General features: G+C 41.5%; 1 protein-coding gene across 3 annotated transcripts; it reads right to left on the reverse strand.

Moving 5' to 3' along the window:
* Positions 1-577: 577 nt before the first annotated feature.
* Positions 578-19,486, reverse strand: sema3e (sema domain, immunoglobulin domain (Ig), short basic domain, secreted, (semaphorin) 3E). Of its 3 annotated transcripts, none has more exons than XM_029522504.1 (17): positions 18,923-19,486; positions 9,488-9,648; positions 9,085-9,144; positions 8,646-8,765; positions 6,985-7,078; positions 6,634-6,750; positions 6,158-6,300; positions 5,949-6,063; positions 5,681-5,750; positions 5,464-5,608; positions 4,913-5,138; positions 4,544-4,635; positions 4,092-4,133; positions 3,725-3,891; positions 3,489-3,556; positions 3,124-3,242; positions 578-2,685 (listed from the first exon to the last, which is right to left on the reverse strand). In XM_029522504.1, exons 1-17 carry the CDS (start codon positions 19,038-19,040, stop codon positions 2,185-2,187), a joined length of 2,358 nt encoding a protein of 785 aa, XP_029378364.1. In that variant the 5' UTR covers positions 19,041-19,486; the 3' UTR covers positions 578-2,184. The 3 variants fall into 3 exon arrangements, with proteins under 3 accessions (XP_029378364.1, XP_029378363.1, XP_029378362.1); XM_029522503.1 differs by having other exon boundaries at positions 3,124-3,248; XM_029522502.1 differs by having other exon boundaries at positions 3,124-3,248; positions 3,489-3,559.
* Between the last annotated feature and the right edge of the window lie 273 nt (positions 19,487-19,759).

Consider the following 19,759-nt stretch of genomic DNA (forward strand, 5'->3'; position numbering starts at 1 on the left):
ATTCTGGATTCTCTATCTTAGTATTACTTTAGGGGCCCCTATTTACATTAAATTTATGGTTGATAACAAATCGTGATCTATTCGCAAGCAGAAGTGTGTTTCTTGCAAACAACTATGACTTCTTGTGTGGGCAGCCACCAGTGGAGGCCAGTGTGTAGATAGGTAATTAATGATGATGAATACTGCAAGTTTTCAAGGGAGACATTATAATTGTTGATAAGTACTTTGTATTTTGTTGATAAGTACATTGAAAACCCACTTAAATCGTCCTTATACCTGTTTATGACTGTTATAGTATGCAATGACTTAATGTTGTGTTATGTTTATTATGTGTGTATGTGTAGGTTTGTATACAGAATAGTGATATTTGAACATTAGTGATACTTAAACCAGCAGCACGGCAGCATAGTGGTTAGCTCTGTCACCCCACAATAAGAAGGCTGTGATTCGGCTCCCAGCCTTGGGCCTGCGTGGGTTTCCCCCGGGACTCCGGTTTCCCCTATTCGTCCTAAGACATCATGTTTGGGTTAACTGGTGACTCTCTGGGTCATATCTGTCTGTGTCTGTGTGTTGGTACTTAAACCACATGTGACACCAGGGAAGGATGGCCCATCTCTTTTAATGGCACATGTATTCATAAGCGCAGGCACAACAGGTCAGTCAAAGACATCCGACTTAAACATTATTAAAGGCGAGTGACGGGTGATGATTTAGGACTGAATACATTATAAATACAGTAAGTTTAAGAGGGGCAAACCTATAAAGTGACAAAAGTAAGAGACAAATAAGGCACAACTTCACAACAGATCCTCCAGATTCCACAAGTAGCATCACAGCTGCAATGCATTTCATTGTGATTGCCAGATTGTTTTAGTCATTTCAAAATGAGCGGATGTTTCGTGAGGTTGAATCGTCACTTTTGCCAATGACACGTTTGGATCGTCATCCCAGCATTTATTTAGCCTTGTTTTCCCGAGGGAAATGTTTTGCTCTCCATTGCTGTTTGTCATGGTCATTATGAATCCTATCTGCAGACAAACAAAGAGGGGAGGGAATGTAAAGAGTGACAGAGGGAGAAAGGTAGGACGAGATAAAGGAGGGATGAGACAGCACTGAGGGATGACTTTCTGGTGGCAGTTATGCTTAACAAATGTGAAAACAAAGACCACCCTTAATTATAGACACAAATATACAGAGATATACACAGTACACTCACTACTCCTAGTATATTTTTTACATTAAGTGTAGACATTTATAATAACAGAAATATCCACTTATTGGACACATTTTCATCTTTCATCAACAGGTTTTTCAAGTGCTTAAATAGTAATTATTCTCATTCAAGGCATAATCATATTTAAAACATGCCTCAAATATCCATAATAGTGGCATTGCAACATCTAACAATATTCATAGTGGCCCACGCGGCAACACAGGCCAGACCACGTCGTAATCAAACTGGCAATATCATGAAGCTCAAAAACATTTTTCACTGTACAAAAACTACACGTTATCTTCCAGTTTATGACATCTAAACAACTACAGGAATCAGTAGAAAGCAAGAAAATAAGTTATCATCATACCAAAAAATGATAAGTCGATTACTTTGAACATAGATGTCTTCTCTCACAATAGATACAATAAGTGTCATGTTTAGCATCCCATCGATTGAGAGGAGGAGCAGACGTTTGGTGGAGCAGTCACTCTGTGCGTTTAGATTGACAGCTGGGGTGGACCAGATCGGTCCGCAGCAACTGGCTTATTATTTTCTGTCTCTTCAGATTACAGTCAATTTTGTGGTGGCATCCATCTCTTTCCAGGGTCTCTGCACTGTGCCGACATTGATGTTCGTAGTATTTAGCCAAGTTCTGCAGCAGATAATCAGTTTACACCATGCAAAAGGCTAAATGTTGCTTTTTTAAAAGAAGCAGAAACAACACACTTGAACTACTGAGTGATAAATGTAGCTATAATAGCTTGATGCTGCTGTGTTGTTTATGTGTGTTTATCTGGTACCGCTGTTGTTCAAAGTAAAGTGAAACCCTTTTACATGGTGCAAACAGTGAGTGATTCTGACCTTTGGACTGTGTGTGTGTGTGTGTGTGTGTGTGTGTGTGTGTGTGTGTGTGTGTGTGTGTGTGTGTGTGTGTGTGTGTGTGTGTGCCCATTCTGTCTCAGTTCTTCTCAGGTGTCCAAGGTGTGCCTGGGTGCCCGGTTGGAATTCTCTTCTCCTCTTCCTTTCCCGTTCTTCTCACCAGTCAGAGGAACATACCTCCTTTTGCTCTTTTTACGTTTTTTGTCTGTGCACCACACTCTTTCGCAGTACTCCTCTACTCTCTGAGCATCCCCGTAGCCAATCAGCTGGAGGAACTCTTTGTACCACAGCCTGGAGTGGCGGCCAGGGACTGAGGATGGCACCATAACCCTGGGGCTGATGCTGGGGCCTGGTGGGGGTCCGATAGAAGAGTGACACAGGAGTGCAGCTTTCTCTCCATCTTCACCATTAGCCCCGTTGAACACTGACTTCACCCTCTCCCCTCTGAGCACGTGCAGAGTGATACGTAATAATGTGGTCACATATCCATGTTCCACAGTCTGGCACACGTACACGCCGGCATCTGAATTTTTCACACGTAAGAACAGCAGTCCATGTGAGGTCACAATAACCCGCTCATCTCCTCGAACCTAAATTTGGGGGGAAAAAAACAAACAAAACAAAAGTTTTTTCAGTGTAGTCATTATGTCTCATGATTAAAGGAGCTGCAGCTTTCACTCTTTTCCAAAGAGAATTTTTTATTAAAAACCTACAGAAGAGGAAAGAATAAATTACGTATGAGCAGAAGTTCCATTGTGCTTTCAATATGGTGACTTGTGTAAGATTCTGTGAGCTCCATTATAAAGCCATTCCATGTTTCCTTTTCCTTTTCTTTTCAGTCAAACACACCACATTTAAATTTGATATCAGCTTAGTTGCACTGAGGTGAGAGCAGGAGAGTCATTCCAAACGCTAAATGGATTCTATTGAAAAGATTTTAAAGGCAAAAACATGATTTGCTGCTGTTATACTATTTGTAGTTGCAGTTAACAGCTCGTTTGTTGTGTTGCATTTGCGTTTGAGCCCACCTCGTGTTTTTCTCCTTCTTTCTGGAAGAACCAAAGGACTTTGGCCTGAAGTGATCGAGGGACACACTCTAACAAAGTGCTGTTACTCTCAACGCTGTATGCAAACTTCTCCTCGGATCCTTCATCTACACACACACACACACACACACACACGCATGTGCACATTAAGACACACATTGATTAGCTAACAAACGTATATTACACCGTTCCACTGAAATGACAGTTGACTTCATATTTTTTCATCATATTAACACCAAGGCTTCTGCATAACACTATTATATCCTCACGCCTGAGAAATTGTGATATTGTGACACACAGGCTACCCATGCGCACACGCACATCACACAGTCATTGTATACACTAACCATCAATTTGCAGCCCATTGCAGAGCTGGACAGCGTTGCCATGGCGAACATCTTGCCGCCTGAATCGTCTGCTGAGATGGGAGAGAGCGAGGCAAAGAGGCAGAAAATGTGACCATGTTTTTAAAGTACAAGAGACAGTAGGACACGTCTATCGATGCCTGTGAGAGTGTTCAGGACTGCTGAAGGCGTGAAGAGCTGATAATCTACACACTTCAGGTCAAAAACTTTGCTGTTACCTTTTGGTGTAGACTCCTGCAGGATAATATCTTGAACAGGTAAGACCATCCCAGGCACAGTAGGGGTCCCTGGCCAGACAACAATCAGCACATTCGGAGCCATAGAGGTCACACTGATGTAGTCTGACCTGGGCCACACCAACCTCCGACCCAACATAGAGCTGTTGCTGTGAAGCCCACGATGCCACCCGCAAAAAAAAAATATAGATATATTTAGATTTACACCTGGTTGCCTGTCACAAGTGGATAACAATACAAATTAATTATGTCGGTACAAAGTCATTTATTGTGTTGCAATGTTATCATCTTGTGGCTAAACAACAGAATTGCAGGAATGAATAATAAGGGATTCAAATGCTCCTCATACCCGTTTAGGGGATATTATGATCTCCTTTATTGGCACTGACACCTGCAAACAGGAAAGACTTTATGTTATTCAAAACTTAAGGCAATTCAGTGGTTCATCATATCCTGGAACCATAAAGGTTAAACCATAAAAAAAAACATAAAGTCACTGCAGGCTTCCTGTCATGCTTCTAATCATCCTGATATCTGGTTTTAGTTAAAATCAAGCCAAAAGCATCTGTTGCTTGCAGATTAGGTTTCAAATTTAGTTGAAGAAGAATTGATTATTTTCAGATCTCTCAGAGTGTCTCTCATCAGGTTAGCTGCACAATTATTCTTATGATCCCTCTAATAATTAAAAGGGAAAAAAAAGTTTTCAAAGGAAAGCAGTTTGGTTTCATGAAATAAAATTTAGACATTACTTGGCTACAAAGTTGACTTTGCTTTCACAATTTGCAGTTAAAAATAAACTACCTTGAATACTTGTAGTTCTTCCAGTAGCACCTCCTCCATAGTGTCTGTGTCTTTGTTGTAGATGGTGATGACTTTCAACACCACTGAGTCATCTAATGAAAAGGAGACAGTAATGTTACACTATTGCTTTACAAAAGATTGACAGACAAAGGCATACAATTCCTCTTTATTCATACAGTTTCGAGACTGTAAACATCTGATCACAAATAATGCTATCAATATGTCACAACAAGTGTCTCCCTGCAAACAAAATCTCCACTTTTTTACTACTTTGCAAATAGTAACATGCATACTTTGTAACATAAACGTGTATGGCATGCTGGATTAAGCAGCAACATGTACTGTGGCCATTCTTCGCAGTGTGTTTACCCGTGCCGATGTACAGAACATGGTAGTGCCCATCCTGGGCTTGAACTCTGTCCACAGCGATCTGGGTGAGCTTTCTCCTGCCTGGCTCTGTCTGTAGCAGGACAGGCCTACGGTGCTGAGGAAGGACCGGATGATACATAACAGGATGAGAACGCACAAACCGCAGCATCTCATCCGGGAACTCCTTAGAACTGGAGAAGCCTCCTCCATTCACTTTACTGGCACACTGTTAAAGACAGAGAAAAGGAAGTGGAGTGGAGACAGACAAAGAAGAGGGCCATTAACTGTGGTGGCACAATGTACAGTGTAGAAAAAAAAAAAAAAGCTGAGATGTTTTAGTCTGGTTCACACTGTCCCTGTATGACCTGCTGAGGCAGCTACAACAGTGCTGACATTCATAAGAGATGTCCTACATGCTCTCAACACTGCCCCTCCCGGAGGGTGCCAGTCCTGAACACAGACTAGCAGGAAGTGCTGTGAATGCATAATGCCGGGCTATCAGGGAAATGAATCCCATGAATATGACTCTATTTTAAGACTTAAAAACTCACAGATCCAGGTCGAGGGTAGGGGACTCTGTCCTCATAAGGTGTCCAGTGGTGCTCAGGCCTCTCTCGGTAGGCAAAAGGACCATTAAAGGCTGCTCTGATGTCATCCATGCGATAGACACACACAGCGTAGCCTTTAAACACCACACTGCAATAGAAGGTTGTATTAGCGAGAACATAATATAATGGGTAGCAAAATTGTAATTGTATTATGCATCACCTTGTTGTGCTAAAGAGACCAAAGATTTCTGGGTTTTTTCCATCCTTGTTATTGAGAACAAAGACGTCCTCTAAAAGATGAAGAACATCAACTTTAGCTGGTGTTTGTGGACATGCTATAACTTTGTTGCTCTTTTAGTCACACTCATTCTCACTGGCTATGCATCTCAAGGAGACAGTCAACTGCAGGTCAGATTCACATTGTCAAAAAACTCCTTCATAGCACACATATATTTAAGGATGTCAGCCGTAAATCCTCATAGCCCTACCAAGATCATCAAAGTATGTATCCATGCCATTCGGTCCAGCCACAGAGCAGATAAGACGAGTTTTCAGGAAGGAACTCCATCTATTCACCAGCATTCTCTGTCCTCCTTGGTCATTCTGACAGATGAAAGCAGATATGAAATATGACTGCACTGTCAGTACTTCGTCATTGGCTGGTTTATGCCCAAAAATGTTTCATCTGCGTTCTCACCGCGCAAACTCGCCCAACGCGGGCATAAACAGCTTTATTCAGTCTATCAGCAGCCATCTCTCGCTCAGTGAAGAAAAAGTAAACTTTGTCATCATCCCTGTCGTCGTTGTCAGGAATAACTGCTGAACCCACAAATTTAGGTTCTGTTGGGAGAGGAATTTAAAACATGGCCTGGAGTTAAACCATCCGTTAACAAGTAAGGTCGCACTAGAAGTTAGATACTATGGCAAACAGTAAGATCATTCTAAAATGGAAATTTAAAATTTACTGTATTTGTTTTTTTTTATTTTATAGATTTGGTAAAAACAAACATTTATAAACATTTATACATATTTTCATATTTTCATAAATATTTTGACATCCTTATGAAAAATTAAACATCTCAAAATGATGTTTAGTAGCAGACATACTGTATCTGTTTGCACCCCCGAGAGTTTTAAAGGAGATGTGTTTATTGTCCTGTAATGCACACCAACCGTTGAGCTGCTGCCTGTCGTCTCTTTCAGTGCGTGTGTAGGTCTGGTTATTAAGTCGACACAAAGCTCCGTCATTCTCCCAGTAGTCAGTGTACAAGCCAATATACAGCTCTCCCCCTAAATGCACACAAAAACACAGGCAAACCAAATAATAACGCAGAAATAACCAATAAAGGGAACTCCCTTTCTTTTTCAATACTGCCACAAGATGGCAGCATTGAATGGTTCAACGTCAACACAGCGAGCAAACCTCTTGTTAAACTAAATAGTAGGTACTCAAGGATTTTCACAGCATACATAATCTTGTAGCTTTACTTTCGGTAATGAGCGATTGAATGAGCATTGTCTTACTGGAGAGTGTGGACGTGCAGGGACTGTTTGGGTCGTACGGACAGCGTCCTCTACCACTTGAAACGCTGTGGTCTTCAACAGAAAAGAGCCTGTCCTGTAGACAACAAACAAAAAAATGCTTGAGTATTTATTCACATACAAAAGTCTTCCTGCGCAAAGTTTTTTTTTTTTTCCAATGTCCAAACAAACCCCTGATGAGAAACTGGTGAGTGGAGACAGAGAGGGAGAGAGGAGGGATCTGAAAAATGATTGATGAGCTGTAGGTTGAAAGATAAATGAGACATGGGGTGATGGATGAGCGAATGAATGACTTTAGCCTAAATGTGTACAGCCAGCTATGTTGTGCTCTTATATCATATCGCTGTTTCTGGTCCTGTGATGTTGAAACTCACTCACACTCACACGCACAAATAGACCATAACTCCCTATAGAATGGCAGCTTATATGTTTCAGGCCACCACAGTGTTTATGACTGTCACTGGCAAATCAAAGAGGATGTCATATATTGATTTATGAGAACCCACAGAGCCCAACTGTGCTCTGACTACTGCCGTACATATGACTCTAATAGAAAGCAGAGTCTGGGTTAAACTCATCCATCACTGAAACCAAACTGAGGATTGGTGAAATTGGTTGATTCGCTATTGCTCTGAAATCCGGACTTTTAAAAATGGTTATTGTACAATTTTGGTTAGCGAGTGGAGGATTAGATGCATACATTTTATATCATAGCTCATCATTGAGTAAATATTAACATTAGTGTTTGTCCACTGCAGTGTTAAATTGCTTAAACCTAAATCTGGCAGTAAACGTTAGTCTAACTTTGCTCACACTGCCTGTTCTGAAGAATGAGTGTGATTCAAGGTTGTAAGTGCAGCTGTCCTGGTCGACCTGTGCTGGAATGTGGATTGGAAACCAGCTACTTTTCTGTCTAAATATTCTCCAGACACTCGCACAAACACTCAGGACTGTTCAGTGTTTGATGTCTAGGGGTTATGTGTCATCCTGTGAGGGAACGTGTTAACACTGACAGGCAGAAAGTTTTTCCTGCACAGTGTGCATGCAAAACCGAAAACACTCTCATATACTCAGAGGCAGCTGACACACAAAGACAGATCGTAACCCTTCCCTGACCTCAAACTAGCCTCCATAAAGAGCAGCATCTGGCCTGCTCTCCGTGTTTACCTGCAACATTGTGAACCTGGTGCCGATCAATTTCCTTCTCGGAGGAAAAGGCTACCCTTTTTTAGCCATGTTTCCTTCTCCTCACTCTGCTTCTTGTTGCTAGGAGGATGAACTTAACTATCGTAGCATGTGCTAAGTGTTACTTGTCTATGCCGTACTGACAAGTCCAGAAGATTTTGGCCAAAATGTCATCAAAAGAGTGGGAAGAAGATCTTGGCTACCGCCATCTGAGTAAAGCAGGAATGTAGTAGAAAAGCACAATGTGAAGAACTCTCAAGGTTCAAAGCTTCATGAAAAATAAGCAACTGTGGTTTTTACAGAATGCACAAAAAGAACAAAACTTGAAAAAATAAATATCTGGATTAAATGAACAGATCAGTAAGACATTTAGCAAAACAAAATCCCTTAAAATAGCTGATAAGTGAAATATTAATCTGTTACATTAACCAAACTCTGATCCAGGCCTTGGAACTCACCTGCCCTTTGTGTCCCACTCTGACCAGGGCACAGAGAGGGTTAAAGGCTCCTGTCCCACAGACCAGTAAATGGGTGTGGTTGTACTGCTGCAAAACCTTGATGTAGTTTGCACATTCCGGCTGTTGGAGGAAATAAAAAACAGGGGGGAAAGTTGGGTAGTGACTGGGTGTAAGGGATGGCTAAGGTCATGCAGTGAAAATGGATTAATGGAAAACTGCCAGGCATTTACTGCATAATCTATAACACCAATACTTTGGGTTAAACAAAGGTTAATTGGCTCGGGGGGGATATGTAAATCATGACATACATGCTGACAGATCTGCAATGGCTGTGTCTACCTATAGGGTAAAATTAATTCAACTGCATATACAAATTCAAGTTGATAAAATCTTTAGCCACATTAATTACATCATTGAACACCTGAAGGGCATCCCTTACCTTTTCCCTCCCCTTCATCAAACATTCCTCAATCTGAGATTCTGTACTGGCCCACTGGATCTGAAAGAAAATGCAAATACAAACACATTTTAGGTTGTTGCTGTTTCATTGTGAATGAAAAAAAGAAAAAACTAAACAAAGCAGATTTTGTATATATTTCATATGCGCAGTTGGACGTATGTTTAAAAAAGTCTGACCAGAACATGAGTAACTGTCCTGCAAAATTAATCACACATGATTTTTATGCCATTAATTCAGATTCAAGTTCGAAACATCAGCCAAAATGCTTCTCGATGCAGGACACAGACGTCTAAAGACACGCACCTTCATACTCAGTTTGGTTCACCTCTATCCCAGAGAGGCTAAACGTTCCATATGCGGTGAGATTTGAGAGCAGGCTTACCTCTCTGTGGTGTGTGTTAACCCGGTCCAGGCTAAGGGAGAACAGAGTATTCTTGGCCCCGACGTAAAGCCTCTCATGGCCCTCATCCAGCAGCATGGTCTGGGGCTGAAGAGACACTCCATGTCCCTGGAATACCCATGTCCTGTTCAGCTGCCAGAGCTCTGCAGCAACGACAACAACACACACATGCATACACAGAGTAGACGTCAAATTATTAGCAACAGAATAGGTAGGAAAAGATAGATCGATAGACAGACAGACAGACAGACAGACAGAGAGACAGACAGGCAGATAGACCGATAGACAGACAGACAGACAAACAGACAGACAGACAGACAGATAGATAGATAGACAGACAGACAGACAGACAAACAGACAGACAGACAGACAGATAGACAGGCAGACAGGCAGATAGACCGATAGACAGACAGACAGACAAACAGACAGACAGACAGACAGATAGATAGATAGATAGATAGACAGACAGACAGACAGACAGATAGATAGATAGACAGACAGACAGACAGATAGATAGAGAGACAGACACACAGAGAGATAGACAGATAGATAGATAGACAGATAGGTCTGGTTTTCATTGCATATGTGGTTTCTCATTTTGCCTCTTGCCTGCAGTAACCAGCAAGATCAAATTTGACCAAACCCCTCCCTCAAGGGATTTCTAACTGATCCAGTAACTTGTGTCTGCGTCCCAAATGCTGCCAAGCATTGCAGCATGTGTTTCTGATTCGTAGCTTCCTTTCCGGCAGAGCGCACCAGGAGGGTTATCGTTCCCTCTCATCTGTACCTCATATGTGGAGGATGCCTATGCATCCTCTCACACCATTGGTTGGATCATAGCTGCACAATTGTTTTCACCACTAATAAGTTCAAAACTCAAAAGTGGCCTCTCAGGAATGAGTAGGTGGTATATGCAAGGTCCACTACTCACCCTTGACACGGCCAAACTAAGAAGACACTTTAGAAAGTATGAAAGATTTTTGCCTAAATGGATGGAAGTAGGGAGATATGTGTCCTGGGAAAGATGTTGTGATTATGAGGCGCATTTGATGTCGGCAGTCTGCCCTACGTTTTCTTTAACTGGGACAGTTTTATCTGAGAGGAAGCGGAACCATTCTCTTTATCAGTCATTAGTTTGACATCAGCTGCCACTCCCTGTCAGTCTTGCTTTAGGTAATTTGAAATCCTACTTTGAAAAGGAGGCAGCGGACTGTGACGGGCATGTCATTAAATATAAACATTCACTCATCAGAATGACCACAGATCTTTGTAAACAGCACGATCAGAGATAATTAGTGTGCCTATATACACACATGTGAAAACACACCTAGCTTTCTAGTGTTGTTTTCTCTACCTGATTGAACTTGACAGGTTGGTGCTGTATACCTGCACTCTGTGAGATCAAGGCTGAGAGCGAAGGATTTAAGGTGCAGAAAACCCCAAAGGCGTGCACTTCCTGTGGGTTGCACTGGCTCTTTGTGAACACATGACTACTAGGTGCGAGGGGCCTTGTAAAAGGAGAGGGGGTAATCTGGTGTGTGTTCGCAGAGCTTTTTATAGTTGAGAATTCCAAGCAGACAAGTCGCAGTTTGTGATGAAATTTATTTATTTAATTCCCTTTCAATTGATAGAATAAAAACAATCTGACTGATAGTAACGGAACCATCATCTATGTGCTCATGACTGTAATACTAGGCCACCCTTTCAGCTGCCTCAGTTGTTGCTGAGGTGTCTCTACATGCTGGGGTGGCAGAGGGTAATTGTACGGTTTGTTTTTGTAGCATCTGTGTATTTTTAGTGATACTCGATCTCCTAGATAGAAGGAGAGTGTTTATCCTATTTTCCTAGATTACTCATAGCCGCAACATATGCTCTGTGGAAGGTTTTATTTGTTTAAAATGGGATTAGGTATCCACAGAGGAGTGGGTGACTGTGTACATTTAGTTGCTATTAAGATTTCTATGTTGGAGACAAGCGACTGTTTGTTTGAGTAGCACTCGCTCTCAGGTGGTTGGGTGGCAGAGACAGAGGGGATGTGGCAGTGGTGTTCTGCCAGGGCTCAGACATGCTTCCTGTAATTATCTAATCCACACACCCGACGCACTCGCTTTCCTTCTCACTCACCGCACACACACAAACCGGCTGCCTGCCCTCTATGTCCTTATAGCTTGCTCTGAGTTAAGCTGAAGTTGGATCAAGAACAGTCCTCTGAAACATTCCACTGCATTTTTTTTTTTTTTTTTTTTACAAATGTCAGGCTGGCTCCCAAACAATCAGCTCCTTCTTTACCGGGAGTCAAATCTGCTACCACTTATTTAGATGACAGACTGAAACAGCTATTTAAATTGATGGCGTAAACAGTGTTTAAGCAGAAGCTCTCTTTCAATCTACTTTTCACTGTCTTTGGTAGTGTTGGAAATTGGAAGGCCTTCAATTATAAAGATATGAACAAGAAAAGAACAAGACGTTTCTTGGTTTGATTCCTTTTTCTGTGTGGAGTTTGTATGTTCTCCATGTGTGGCTTTCTCCCACAGGCCAAAGACATGTATTTTCAGGTTATTTGGTGACATTTCTGAAAGGCTTGAGTATGAATGGTTGTATACCTCTATATGTCAGCTTGATGATAGAATGATGACCTGTCCTGGATTTACCGTGTCTGTGTCCAATGTCTGCTGGGATTGGGGCCACGCTGATGGATAAGCACTACGGGATGATGGATGGATGGATGGATGAATAAACCACATTTAAGAACTAGGGTTAGGGCCAGCAAATATTAAATCTCAAAATATACTTTCCAGTTGGAATTAACTTAACAGCTACAACTAAAATGATAATATATATTCCGTTACAAACAAAGGAAACAGAGAGCTCAAAGATGGCTTCTTGGATATGGAAAAGGGAAAGAGTGTATGTCTTTGTTTAAGGCCAATTCATGCAGTAAAGCATTAAAAAAGGGGGCTTGCTAGATGCAAGACCTAATCACAGATGTGTATGTAAAACATGTTCTATCAAGTTAACATCACCCAGTCCGTGGAAAAAGAGAGGCTGTTTCAAGTGGGTTGCTTTGTAAAGTCCAGTGAACTTCAGGCCTGCATGTATCATGTCACAGTAAAAAATTGCTCCAATTTTTCTGTAGAACAAAAGAACATGTGGCCTTGACGTTTTGAACGTACTGAGGGCAAGCAACTGCATGATGATGAGCTGATTTATGCGGACAGATGTGTGCAGCAAAATGCATGCACATACATAAAGCTTTCTCTCTCTGACAAGCATAAATAAAGACAGATTCCACGCTATAATTTTGTTTGCACATGTGAGCATATACATTGCCTGATCAGGTTACCCATGTGATAAATGTAAAAGAAAGAAAGTTCATAATAAAAGAAGGTGTTAATTAATCGACTTAATTACACCCATTACAGAGTACAGACTATAAAGCAATTGGCGGTTGACACGCTAAGAGACGCTTCTGAGTGCACACTGCTATTTAAAAGAGTTCTTCTCTGTTATTACGTGAGCCAGACAGATGCAGCTATTGCTCAGACTGAATGAGGCAAAAAGGGGATTTCTGTATTCCCCCTTTCACACCTCTCCATTTCTTTTTTTGCAAGTAAGGTCCCCCCTCAGTTGAAGGGCTGTGAGGAGAAAGAGTAGTAGGAGGTGGAAGTGTGTTTCTCCATCAGCAACTGAGCCGGGGAGACACATGGCCTTACTGTGATCCCACTTCAAATGGAAAACACAGAGAAAAAGGACACCCCTGAGATTGACACTTTCACCAGCTGCCTTAGCAATGCTGAGCGATGCCTGAGAAGATTTGCTGAAGTGAAACCAAAATAAACTGAGTGATCTCCTTTTTATCGGATATAGAAACCCTCAGGAAACAGAGAGAATAATATGTGTTTACGTGTATCGGTTTGTGTGCGCACAGCAGCAACCTACTCTTTTATTCTAAGTCTCTTGAAAATATTAATATTTAGAGATCGATGTGCCAAGGAGACCAGAAAATCCCCTTCCAAAGTTTAAAACTGAAATTAAAGTTGCTATCATAAATCCATTTATTGCCAGTGTTAAGTGTATATTTTATTTTAGAAATTAAACTTTACAGTCTCTTATTTGCTGAGAAGAATCCTTACGTTTACTTAAGGAGTCATTTGTGCTGGAACAGAATAAAAGATTTATTGGACTGAGTTTGTAGTCCTTATGTTGTCCAGAGCTTGGTGAGGCTATGCAGTGGGGTGCGGAGCTGGAGAACCGGGGCCCAATGCTGTTATCAGTACATGGCCTAGTGTTTCCACTGTGTCCACTGTGAAGCTTGATGATGATGTCAGTCTGTAAAATGAAAGCCACATGTAGTGTCTGAGGAGGACGAGACAGACGGATCAAAGTGTGTGTCTCTGTAATGGCAGTGGAAGTCTGTAGCCTGATTGATGTCGGAGGAGTACTTTATAGTGAAAACTCATGTTGGTACTAGCCTGAAAAGACAAACAGCGCTTCATCATGTCATGTCTGCATTCAAATACAGTAAACGTGTCCATTTCAAAATATGTTTTACAAATACTCATGTTCACTGACATTCACAACACAACACTTTTGTTTTTCAAAGGTGGATTGGCTAAAGGATCCTGGTGTCTTTGAGGAGGGAGAGCAGCAGTGAGTTCTGTAGATTAACCTGGAATTTGACATCACCTGGGCTCTCTCACCAACAATCTTTTGAGATTGTTTCATCTTGATGAACAAGAGAAGTTGTGTATTTCCAGTTGATGCCACTTGACGGCGCTATTTTGAAGATGGGCAGACGAATGTCTTCCGAGATGCTTATTTAATGCATTTGCTGACAGGTCAAATGCAAATTTCCAGTTTAAAACCCTAACTTCCTTTTTTCGTTTTTTATTTGTTTGCCTGTCTGCAAAAGTCACTGCAGGCTGCTGCATTATATAAATGACTAGGGGCCAAAATGAATTCGTTATTGATTTGGCTCATTCCTGTAACATCATAGTCATATGTCAACAGTCAGATGCCATCCCCTTCTATCTTGTAATGTCTACAACAGCTTTAACATTGAAAAAGTGAGAATAGATTGAACTGATTTAAACTTGTATATAAATGTCTGAAAAGCATATTTATCGGTACAGTTATGATCCATATGAACAGTTCTGTCCTCACATGATATTCTCTGTGCCACCTCGGCCAGGTGAAATAAAGCAAGGAAAGCGTTCCTTTTGACTGTGAGCGTAGAAAAATACATGTCATTTGGTGTTGAAGTGCTCGCTGCATTGCGTTCGTCATCCACTTTCTTCCGTTGTAATATTATTGCAACATTCTCTGGAGTGAGACAAACAATCTCTGTGCTTTCTCTCCTTCTCTCGAGTCACGAACTTAACTCATCGCCTCTCCCCGGTCCCTTCACTCGGAAAAGGTCAGAAAAGATATTAGACATCCACCAGCTGCCTTCCCCTCTAGACATCTCATTAATGAACTGGAGAGCACACACATAACACAATGGGAGAGAAAAGGGCGCTGAGATATACACAGACAAAATGAAAGCGTGAGGGACGAGCAAGAGGTACAGAGAGAGAGAGAAGGTGAGGGAGGTGAGAGAAGGGGGTTGAAAAATATTGTTTTTCCTTTGCTGACCTAAAAGCTGTGATTTATCTAATCATCACTATGCCCTCCATTTTCCAGGGGTTTGATATAAGGCCTATGACTGCCCTATGGCCACAGTCCAATGCGGTTACTGGTAATTATAGGCCTCTGTGCATGGAGGCGGAAGAACCTTAATGAAACTCTTCACCTCACACATTAACTTTGAATGGGAAAAGTAAGAAAAAAGAATTCCCCTGTCATTGATGTCCTAGCAAACACAGCTTTCCTGGTATTCCCCACCTCACCATCAGAACAAAGTCACCTGCAGCCACATTAATTCAGCTTTCCTTTTCCTTGTCTGGAGAGGAAGGTGTAAAATTACAGCTCAAAGGGGGTTTCATGCATCAGTAATTACTGCCTGAGTAATCCCTGTGTTCACACATGCATGTGCCTCAGCTGCTTTTGCTTAAATCTCACAATTTTGCAGTATCTGCTGAAGAGCACAAAGGTTTGGCATTGTGCTCACGTGTTATCATTTCCTTTTCATATCCTGCTCTGAGTTTAAGAAGAGGATATGAAGAGGAAACTTTACTTTACTTTAACATATACAGTGTGTACATGTAAGCATAGTCAGCTGTTATCTGCTTTAAACCATCTTTTCTGAGGAAAATGTTGGTCATGAGTTTATTCATACTGTATAAAACAACACATATACAGCTTGAAGTTAATGGATGATGTTAACCCATCTGGAACAGATTACATCATGCCCTTTTCACACCTGCTGAGGAAAAATCCTTGTATTTTACTCATGACGCTGAAGTAACGACCTCATTTGCTGACCTGACACTTAAGTGGTTGTGAAACTTTTGTTCCAGGTGTCTGGTCGAACAGTTCAACACTTTAACTAAAACATGTTTCCCAAATTGACAGGCTTGCCAGTGGTAATAACAAGCCAACTCATGTTACTTTTTAAGAATGTGAGAAGCAATTTAAGGAGCCTTTTAAAGGAAATGTTTTGGAAACATGAGCGGAAAATTCTTTCGTCGTAAAAAAAAAAAAATAAAAAAAAAATTGATGTTTGCTCTTTTATGAGGAAGAAATGTTTGGCTTAGTTAAATCAGGAATGAATTATCCAGATTTATCCACACACAGCGCCATTTTTAAACTCGGTCAAGCTTTTAATCCGACCTTTAAAAAATATGCCCGGAATTAAGTAAATCGGCCAACAGAGTAAACTATTCAGTCATGAAATGATTTTGGAAGTGACTTTGGTCAGAGTAGGTCATCACCATTATGAAAACTGCTGTATCACACTCTATGCTATGCATGATGACAGCGCTGTAGAGGCAGCAGAATACATTAACGCCTGGCCACCCACTGGCAGCCTGATGACAACATGTTGCTTCAGCTGGCAACAACTTCATTAGCAGCAGAGTTGATGGTTGTCTTAAGAGAAGAGATCATTTCACTTTACAGACCTGCAGCTCTCAGGAAAACTGCTGCCAAGCCTTGGATAATGCAGACTCAAATCCCATAGATCTGTGTCCAGAGAAAAACACAACATGTTCTAGTTTCTGTATAGTGCTCGCATCTCCTCGGGGCATTTACCTGTAATATTCCAGGATTTAGGGAGTTTGATTGGACCAAAATCCAAGCAATTGGGGTGCCTTACTGTCTACATATAGACTGTGTTTATGGTATTTGCAAGCTGTGCAGCCAAAGATTATGGTCCATTCTCTCTAAGGACGGTAGAGTCTGTGACTGTAATTCAATACTCTGTGATTTAGGTAACAACCTTATGGAACTTGAGATAATTGGGGCATAAGCAAATGAAAGAATGACTGGGTTAAAGGTGAATCAGGTGCATTTGGATAAATCTTGTTTGGTCCAAATGTCTAGACAAGTAGACGAAAAGACCAAGTATATAACAGTTTTACACCCTGTGTTAAATGTGCCTAACTTCAAAGCATCCACAGATCTATAGTGTATGCTGTTTGGGCCGTCCTTGGAATGCAGGCTAATGTGCCCAAAGGAATTCATGCCGAGAAGTCAGGAGAAAACTGATCTGATACTTTATTGAGACTTTTATTGATCCCTCTCTTGGTATCAGGTGTGGCATACCAATATTAACTTTTCTTTCCCCTGATCAATCTCTCTGTCAGGAGAGGACAGTCCGATTTTTCCATCTTGTTGTGATACCAGATGTTACTTTAATATTTTCCTCATAGTCCTCAGGGTGCATAGCTAAAATAGCATCCGTCTCCATCACCCTGACCTGCATCCAAGTCATCAGAGTGCAAAGAATTCACACTATTCCTGTGCATGGGTCTGTGTGTGCATGTGCATATGTGTGAACTTGAGGTTTTGTATGTAAAAATTCACAGACAGAGCCCATGAGGCATACATTAGGCCTAGATGTTTTTCATTCCATAATGATAGGATCCAACTGCAGCCTTTTCATAGTGCCCTGTGCTAGCCAGAACATGTATCAGAGGAGCCATGGGGAGTGAGAGAGGGGTGGGATGTCAGTCACTGTAGCAGCTTTCCCCTCAAGCAGTTAATGAATTAGGCGATATATGAAAGGCTCATCATAAAAGATGCTGATGTGGCATTAGTGGCTAAGCACACTGACAGTGATCTGCTCCATTCTGTTGACATATGAGGATTTCATTTACAGTAGCCAGTGTGCCTTCCTTTTCTCCAAGTTAAACTTTATTTTTTTCGTTTGGGTTTGTGGCTTAATTGCTATTGCCTTGCATTGTTGAACTGCATTTCAACATATATTTGTTTTCTAACAATTTTCTGACAAATTCCATTCAAAATTAGTTAATATCATAAAACAGCAAACTGTCCTCAAAACTGTAAATGATGAACCTGACTTGTCACCTCTCATAACAGGCTCACAGTGGCGTAGTTATGAGTTATGACCATCCAAATTCCACACCTATATTCAGCCATGACTAACAGGCTTATGAGGAATTGTCACCTCCTGTTGCTATAGAGATCAAAGGAAGTGTGAGAAAAAGGCAGTGTTTACTTAAGAGTTTTATATGCAAAGATAAAACCCTCATCAGTGTCCAAGAGATACACAATCATCAGTCTGCATTCTAGCGAGTGCTCTTCCATATCACACACTCCCACATGCATTTAAACAGGATTTTTTTGTATATCTATATTTAAATATATATATATCTTTCAGCCACATACACAACTTCATGCAATCCCTTATTCAAGAAAACCTCCTCCGTTCCACCTCTATGGCTTGACAGGCAGCCACAATGTGGATTCTCAGCCACCACGGCTGAGGGACCAAAACAAACTACAAGGAGGCTCCTTGAGCATCAACAGTGAGTGACACAAGTATGTGCCTCAAAAAGTGAGAGGGAAAGTCGGCCAATACAAATCCAAGCCATGCTCAGTGGCTTTCTATTCCTTTCTATTTGATAAAATGTACCACTTCATAAAATTTTCAGCACATATAACACGTCTGAGAGAGTGGCAGTAAACTACAAATGTTAAATCTGTACATAGATAAAATAAAAATTTTTGGTAAATTCCAGTAGTAAACACTGAGCAACACAAACAAACATGTTTCAGTGAAGACTGTTAACACTGAAAGTGTGTGAAAAATTCACATAGCACAAAATGATTGCTTGGACTGAGGCTGCAGGACTATTCCCCTCAGTTTTACACACCGTGCTGCATCTTCTGAAGTCTGCCTTTGCCATTCCAATGATGCAACCCAAAAGAGCATTTAATTTGAAAACACTGCAAGCATTTGTTACCAAAGTAGATTAAAGTTAATCAAAGAAACACACACGAGGCATTCCTTACCTTTGTGAGAGAGCCGTATCCGTGGGTAGATGCTGTGGGCTGTGTGCGCCGTGCCCAGCAAAACAAGATACCGCAGCATCAGAATCAGATGCATAGTCCGTATGCACTCTGCCATCATCACTGAGACGTACACTAAAAGCACCTAAGTCCATTCAGTTTAAAGAGCAAAGTCGGTGGGGAGAGGCTGGAGTCCACAGGTCTCTGTTCAGTAAGTTCTTGCAAACAATGTTTAAAGAGAGATAATCTTAGGAGGAACAATCCATCAAGAGTCTACATGGAGGCAGCAATCCATTTTCTGATGATCACCACAATGTGCATCAACTACTGTGCCGCTTCTATACAGTCTCAGCTTCCCCCTATAGCAGTCTGTTGAAAGAGGCATCCACCCACTACCTCTGTGGTCAGGGTAATGTTCTGGATATTATCCTTCCCTGGTCTCAGTAATCAGAGAGAAGTCCAGTTACTACTTGCACACTGCAGTGCCCACTGCTCTCTGTCCATATGTCAGTGCGTCTGTTTATCTGTCTGTCTCTATGCCCCAGCTAAGATCCAATCCTCCTGACTTGTTAACCAAAAAAAAAAAAAAAACGTAGATAAAAATCAAGTCTGTGAATCCCACAAAGGTGTTCGAGCTGCTTGATTTGGAGCTGCAGGCAAGCAGGCAGGCAGGCAGGCAGGCAGGCAGGGAGGGCTGAAGCTGCTGTACTGCTGTCTCCTCAGGCTGCGTTCCTCCTCTTGGGTCCACTGAAGCCAGTCATTTCTCTGGACAGCAGCCCAGAGAAAAGGCAGAGTGGGAGAGGGGAGGAGTGGTGAGCCTCGTGCCTGGCGTGAGGTCTC

The sequence above is a fragment of the Echeneis naucrates genome, chromosome 16 (genome assembly GCF_900963305.1).
Source record: "Echeneis naucrates chromosome 16, fEcheNa1.1, whole genome shotgun sequence".
Taxonomy (NCBI): Eukaryota; Metazoa; Chordata; class Actinopteri; order Carangiformes; family Echeneidae; genus Echeneis; species Echeneis naucrates.

Bases quoted from the DNA above. Each gene is read 5' to 3' on its own strand.
- sema3e (XM_029522502.1), bottom strand. From the start codon at position 19,040: ATGATGGCAGAGTGCATACGGACTATGCATCTGATTCTGATGCTGCGG. The intron at 8,766-9,084 runs GTAAGGGATGCC...TTCCTCCAACAG, and splicing joins TGATGAAGGGGAGGGAAAAG to CCGGAATGTGCAAACTACAT. The intron at 5,609-5,680 runs GTGATGCATAAT...CTTCTATTGCAG, and splicing joins GGTCTCTTTAGCACAACAAG to TGTGGTGTTTAAAGGCTACG.